Here is a 6314-nt window from a genome sequence, read left to right on the forward strand (position 1 = left end):
CCCAAGGTACTCGATCGAGTACCCCTTACTCGATCGAGTACCCCAGCTACTCGATCGAGTACCCAACAGGTCAGAAACTATTTTATTTCGCAACTTGCCCTTACTCGACAGAGTAAGGGCTACTCGATAGAGTACCCCAAGACTTATAAATACGGAGTATTACAGGGTTCCACAGAAGGCGAATCAAGGGCATGAAACCACTCCCGCAAGTGACTCCACTCAGCCAGGGACGCACTCCGAAGAACACAGACAGATAAACAGCAACCACAATACAACATCAACAACCGTCTGAATCAATCAACAGTATGAAATCACAACCGCCTAGAAAGAAGTTTCGTCCTCAAAACATGATCAGAGAACTACCTCACTCGAAAGGATGTGGATGCTTCTCTCTTATTGACACTTTGGTTTCCCAAGTCTCTCGTTTAAACTTCTGACTTCTCCACAAAACACAAACCAAAGGTACAACCTTATTCCTTAACCTCGTCTCCTGACATTCCAAAATACGAACAGTTTGTTACTAATAAGTCAGGTTAGGCTCGATATTAATAACATCGGCTTGTAAGACCTGACAAGGATCATTGTGATAACGGCACAACTGTGACACATAGAAGACATCGTGAACCTTCGACAAATACGGAGGTAATGGTAACCTATAGGCTACCTCACCAACTCTCTCGAGCACTTCATAGGGACCAATGTACTTAGGACTAAGCTTCCCCTTAATCGCAAACCTCTTGACACCTTTCATTGGAGAAACTTTATGGAAAATCTTATCGCCAACCTCGATCTCAATCGGCCCACGGCGCAAATCTGCATACGTCTTCTGTCGATCTTGTGCTGCCTTTAGCTTCTTATGAATCAACCTTACCTGCTCAATTGATTCCTGAACTAACTCCTGACCAAGAACGACTGCCTCATTAGAATCATCCCAACACAAAGGACTACAACACTTCCTTCCATAAAGTGCCTCCAACTGAGCCATTTTAATACTAGCTTGGTAACTATTGTTGTAGGAGAACTACACAAGCAGAAAACTCCTCTCCCAACTAACTTGGAACTCCAAAGCACAAGCTTGCAACATGTTCTCAAGCGTGTGAATAGTACACTCATTCTGACCATCGGTTGCAGCATGAAAATCCGTACTCTTCATAAGCTCACTGCCCAAAGCCAACTGTAACTTTTTCCAAAGTAGAGAACAGAACCCCAGATCACGAGTATAGATAATGTTCTTAGGAACTCCCTGAAGACGAATGGTCTGATGCTGGCAAGCTCCTCGAGACTCCAAGTCTCCTTCATCGGAATTAAATAAGCGACCTTATTTAAACGAACAACCACGAACCAAATAACATTCATTCCTTTCAGGGACCTTGGTAAATCCATGACGAAATCCATCGAAATTGAATCCCGTTTCCATGTGGGAATCTCCAAAGGTTGCAGTAGACCACCAGGTCTCTGATGCTCAAACTTGACCTTTTGACAAACTAGGAAACGGCTCACAAACTCGGCGATCTCTTTCTTCAAATTCGGCCGGCAAAAACGTAGCTTCAGATCCTTCTACATGTTATCGCCACCAGAATGAACCGAATAGGGAGTACTATGAGCCACCTTGAGAATATTACCCTTTAAGATCTCACAGATAGGTACACACCAACGACCACGGAATCTCATACCATCATCAGGTCCAACGTCGAAGCCCTTAGCGCAACCTTTGCTCACGGCGGTTCTAACTCCTTCTAGGAACTCATCTTCTCTTTCCTTAACTCGAATCTTGTAAAGGATCTCGGGTATAGCAACCATCGCACTCAAATATAAAGTACCAGGAATAACTACCTCTAGGGTCATCTTCTGGAACTCTCGAGTCAAGTCATCATGTAACACCAACACAAATCTCAGAGCATGACACACCTTGCGACTCAAAGCATCGACAACTACGTTTGCGTTACCCTCATGATACTGCAGCTCAATCTTATTCTCAATAAGCATCTCCAACCAACGTCTCGGCCTTATGTTAAGATCCCTATGAGTTAAGATATACTTCAAGTTATTATTATCCGTATAAATGTTGCAAGAGACTCCATACAAGTAGTGACGCCACAGCTTAAGTGCAAACACCACTGCTGCCAACTCAAGATCGTGAGTCAGGTAATTCACCTCGTGATCTTTCAACTGACGGGAAGCATAAGCCACAACCTTACCCTTCTGCATCAAGACATAACCCAACCAGACTTTGACGCATCACTGTAAACATCGAACTCGACGCCCTCTTCTAGTACAATCAACACAAGAGCGGTAGAAAACCTTTTCTTCAACTCCTGGAAAGCAAATTCACAAGCCTCTGTCCAAATGAACTTGGATTCCTTCTTGATTAGCTAAGTCATCAGCCTCGATATCTTAGAGAAATCATGCACGAATCGACGATAGTAACCACCAAGACCAAGAAAACTCTGAATCTTTTTCACATTCTTCGAACTCTCCCAATCAACCACAGCTCGAATCTTCAACGGATTAACCATAACTCCATCAGCGGATATCACGTGACCCAAGAAAGTCAGTTCCTTTAGCCAAAACTCCCACTTTGAGAACTTGACAAACCATTTCTGCTTACGTAAAGTCTACAAAAGAATACGAAGATGACTCTGGTGCTCAACCTCATCCCTCGAGTCGATCAATATGTCGTCTATGAACACCACGACGCACTTATCTAAATACTCATTGAAAGTGCGGTTCATCTGATCCATGAAAATTGCAGGTGCATTCTTCAACCCATACCGCATCACCACGAACTTATAGTGGCCATACATTGAAAGAAAAGCAGTTTTAGGACTATCCTCTTTCCTAACCGGAATCTGATAGTAGCCAGACCTCAGATCGATCTTAGAAACACACTAGCGCCACCGTGCTGATAAAAAAAAATCCTAGATCCTTGGAAAAGGATACTTATTCTTGATAGTAATCTTATTCAGCTCGCGGTAATCGATGGACAACCGCATAGTACCATCCTTCTTCTTGACGAACAAAACTGGAGCTCCTCACGGCAAATCACTTGGTGGAATAAAACCCTTATCGATCATCCTTTTAAGTTGCTTCTTAAGTTCCTGTAACTCAGCTGGTGCCATACGATATGGAGCTCTTAAAATGGGACCAGTTTCAGGTAACAAATTAATCGAGAACTCTAAATTTCGATGAGGAGGAATACCAGGTAGATCATCGGGAAAGACATCGGGAAACTCCTTAAACACAGGGATATCTTCAAAATTCAACTCTACTGAAACATCATGAACACCGCAGAGATAGATTTGATGACCCTGTTTTACCCATGTTAACCATCTTCATAGTGGAAACCCACTAGACAGTAGGTGTAACTCTAGAACCTTGTTAAGAGACCCTTGAACCACTAGGACCTTTAAGCACGATCTTCTAATGACGGCACTGAAACCTAGCATCATAACGAGCTAACCAATCCATACCCAAAATCACATCAAACTCCCCTAGTTTGAATTGGACAATATCGGCTGGAAGGATCAGCAATACAATACTGACAAGTACATCTTTGAACACAACGGAGCAAGACACTACAACAAATCCCTTACAATCTCGACGCTTTTTTAAGGTTATATCGACGCTTAAAAGCGTCGCCATTTTATTTATGACGCTTTCCAAAGCGTGGATATTTGCAGCGTCAGGAGTTTGTGACGCTTTTTAGCGTCAATGATCTTGTCACTTTATCCTGTCAAGAATTATCAACGTTTTTTCGTGTTAAGAATCTTTTTAAATATCGACGCTTTTAAACATCAAGATGTACTTCTTCTCGGCGCTTTTTTTTCCATCATCCTAATTTTGTTGCCGCCATTCATTTTTCAAAAAATTGCTAGCATTCTATTTAATGATAGATTACATAATAATCATAGATTAAAAAATTACATCATCAGAAGTAGAGCTGGAAAACAATGACACGACACGAAAACACGACACGAATCCGACACGAAATTAATGGGTTTGGGTTGAGACCTAATGAGCCATTTATGTAAGTGGGTCGACACGAACACGGCACGATATTTAATTGGGTTGGGTTTAGGTTAAGCTCTCCAAACACGAACCCGACACGAAAGACCTGTTTACTAAATTAATCCTAATTTTTCTTGATCTCCCATCACATGAATATACTTAAATTTTCCAAATATGGACATGACACGAAAACACGACATGAACCCAACACGAAATTAACGGGTTAGGGTTGAGACTTTTTGACCCATTTACGTAAGTGGGTCGACACGAACACGACACGAGATTTAATTGGGTCGGGTTTGTGTTGGAGGGTTTGTGATCCGTTTACATGTGACACGAACACGAACACGAACCCGACACTACCCGATCTGTTTGCTAGGTCTAATCAGAAGTATAAAAACAAAGAAATTTGATGAGTCTATGTATCCAAAACCGAACTTCATAGCACAAATTGCATTGTCAAATTAAATACATGTCCAAATCCTAAAAAGTATTGTCATTACTTCATATAATCAAGAAAAAACGAAAAACATAGTTACCAAGGTTTACGACCAAATTAAAAATAAAAAAATGTCTTTAAAAAATTAAATCCTAGCTAATTAGCGCTCCCGAAAGTGTGTATACATTGCTCCTCTAATCCAGATGAACCGTCCCCAATATTTGGTGAATTTGAAATTGATATCTACCTGCATGGAAAAAAGGAAAGATATCAAGGAAGAAAGGAAGCTCCTATTAATAAAAAGATCAAATGATATAAACAAAGAATTTAGTCAATAAGGAACAACAATAACTTGCATCAATTAAAACGACATCAACAATTCGGTCTTTTTAATCGAAAGCACTAAAGACGATTCATAAGCGGATCAACATTATAGATCATAAATTGTAAGTAGATCAACATTAGTAATCTATGGTTCTTACGGAGTAATGTACGGTTCTGACAAAGTACGTTCTATTTTATACTTTTTGCTTCATTTTCCTTATTACTTTTAGTTTAGTTAAAACAAAATCAATCAACCCCTTTCTTAAACAGACTTTTCTTAGCAAATAGAATATATATAGGCTCCTTGTGGATACGATCCCGACTTCCCTAGCTGTATTAGTTTAGGCGAGTTGGTTTATTGATGTAGGATTAGGTCGTTTAGAACGAACGAGTTTGAAATTAGTAAACCTGTAGCGGAATTTGTGTTTGTGATTTATGATGCAACGTGAGGTTTCTATTGAATAGGATTAATATCGTGTGAATTGTAATAAAGAACAGGATAGATTAGCGAATGTTGTTCTAACCTCGCAAGGTTATAGCTCGATTTGCTATAACTCAGTCTCGCAAGGAAGAGTCCTAATCTAATCTCGCAAGATTGACACAAGTTTTACGAACTGTAAATTTTATTGTATTTCTGAAAATATTCTGAAAATAAGGCCACAATCGGTCCTTATTTATAGTCCTACTCGACATCTGAAATCTGACTCGAGATCTAATACCTGAACTTGTCTTCCAAGCTATCTAACTCTTTCCTAAAGTAAGTAGGAAACTTATTATATAATTAACTAATAAAAATCATATTTGTAGAAGCTAAATAAAACTAGGATTAGGAAATATAGGTTCGAATTGAGGCCACGAATAAAACGCGCGGTTCTCAATTCTTCCTTTTCTTCCAAATCGCAAACAATGCTCAACTTCTCGAATTCTTTCATATAATAAGCAACACTCGAGCCTTCGTGCGTGAAATATGTTAGCTTTAAGTAATTATCTTGCTCGTAGTCTCTAGGAAGAAACCTCTTCATAATAAGATGCTTCTTTAATTTTTTCCAAGTTTCAATCATAGGTTTTCTGTCTTTCTTGAGATGTTTCTTCAGATGTTCGTACCATAAAGACGTGTACTTGGTTAATTTTAATGTAGCTGATACTGTCGTTTGTGTACCAAAAATAAACCTAAATATACTAACAGAAGCTAGTGATAAGTATGGTCGATTCTCCACAGGGAGGCAAGATATCTGTCTAAAGGTCCGTCTATTTAAGTCACAATATGGTGGGGTTTTAATTTGGTTTCTAAACTACTAAAGATTAAAGGAAAGAGAAATAGAATGAGTGCAATAAAAACGAGAAAATACGATATAGAGGACCAGAAAAGGGAGTATGCCAGGATTTCGGTTCACCATGGTAGTCTATCGACTCAGCTGCAAATAGCCAGAACAATCTACTGTGAGAAGGATACACGAAAGGTCCTTTCGGTCCACTTTCTATCCTAGATTTCCACTAACTTAACTTACGTCCTCATTAGGGTAGTCTACTGTTCATAGCAGGT

General features: G+C 39.7%; 2 protein-coding genes across 2 annotated transcripts; both read right to left on the reverse strand.

Moving 5' to 3' along the window:
* Nucleotides 1-520: 520 nt before the first annotated feature.
* Nucleotides 521-985, reverse strand: LOC141630121 (uncharacterized). Its single transcript, XM_074442993.1, has one exon. The coding sequence runs from the start codon at nt 983-985 to the stop codon at nt 521-523; it is 465 nt and encodes a 154-aa protein (XP_074299094.1).
* A 36-nt stretch (nt 986-1021) lies between these two features.
* Nucleotides 1022-3642, reverse strand: LOC141630122 (uncharacterized). The gene is made up of 7 exons (XM_074442994.1): nt 3440-3642; nt 3117-3330; nt 2652-2849; nt 2412-2600; nt 2129-2202; nt 1623-2020; nt 1022-1317 (listed from the first exon to the last, which is right to left on the reverse strand). Exons 1-7 carry the CDS (start codon nt 3640-3642, stop codon nt 1022-1024), a joined length of 1572 nt encoding a protein of 523 aa, XP_074299095.1.
* Nucleotides 3643-6314: the final 2672 nt, after the last annotated feature.

Source organism: Silene latifolia, chromosome Y (assembly GCF_048544455.1).
Source record: "Silene latifolia isolate original U9 population chromosome Y, ASM4854445v1, whole genome shotgun sequence".
Lineage (NCBI taxonomy): Eukaryota > Viridiplantae > Streptophyta > Magnoliopsida > Caryophyllales > Caryophyllaceae > Silene > Silene latifolia.

Coding starts and splice junctions, on each gene's coding strand:
- LOC141630121 (XM_074442993.1), bottom strand. CDS start 985: ATGGCTCAGTTGGAGGCACTTTATGGAAGGAAGTGTTGTAGTCCTTTG.
- LOC141630122 (XM_074442994.1), bottom strand. CDS start 3,642: ATGGCGACGCTTTTAAGCGTCGATATAACCTTAAAAAAGCGTCGAGAT. Junction 3,331..3,439: donor TTAGCTCGTTATGATGCTAG/GTTTCAGTGCCG, acceptor TCCACTATGAAG/ATGGTTAACATGGGTAAAAC. Junction 2,021..2,128: donor TACCTGACTCACGATCTTGA/GTTGGCAGCAGT, acceptor CTTAACTCATAG/GGATCTTAACATAAGGCCGA.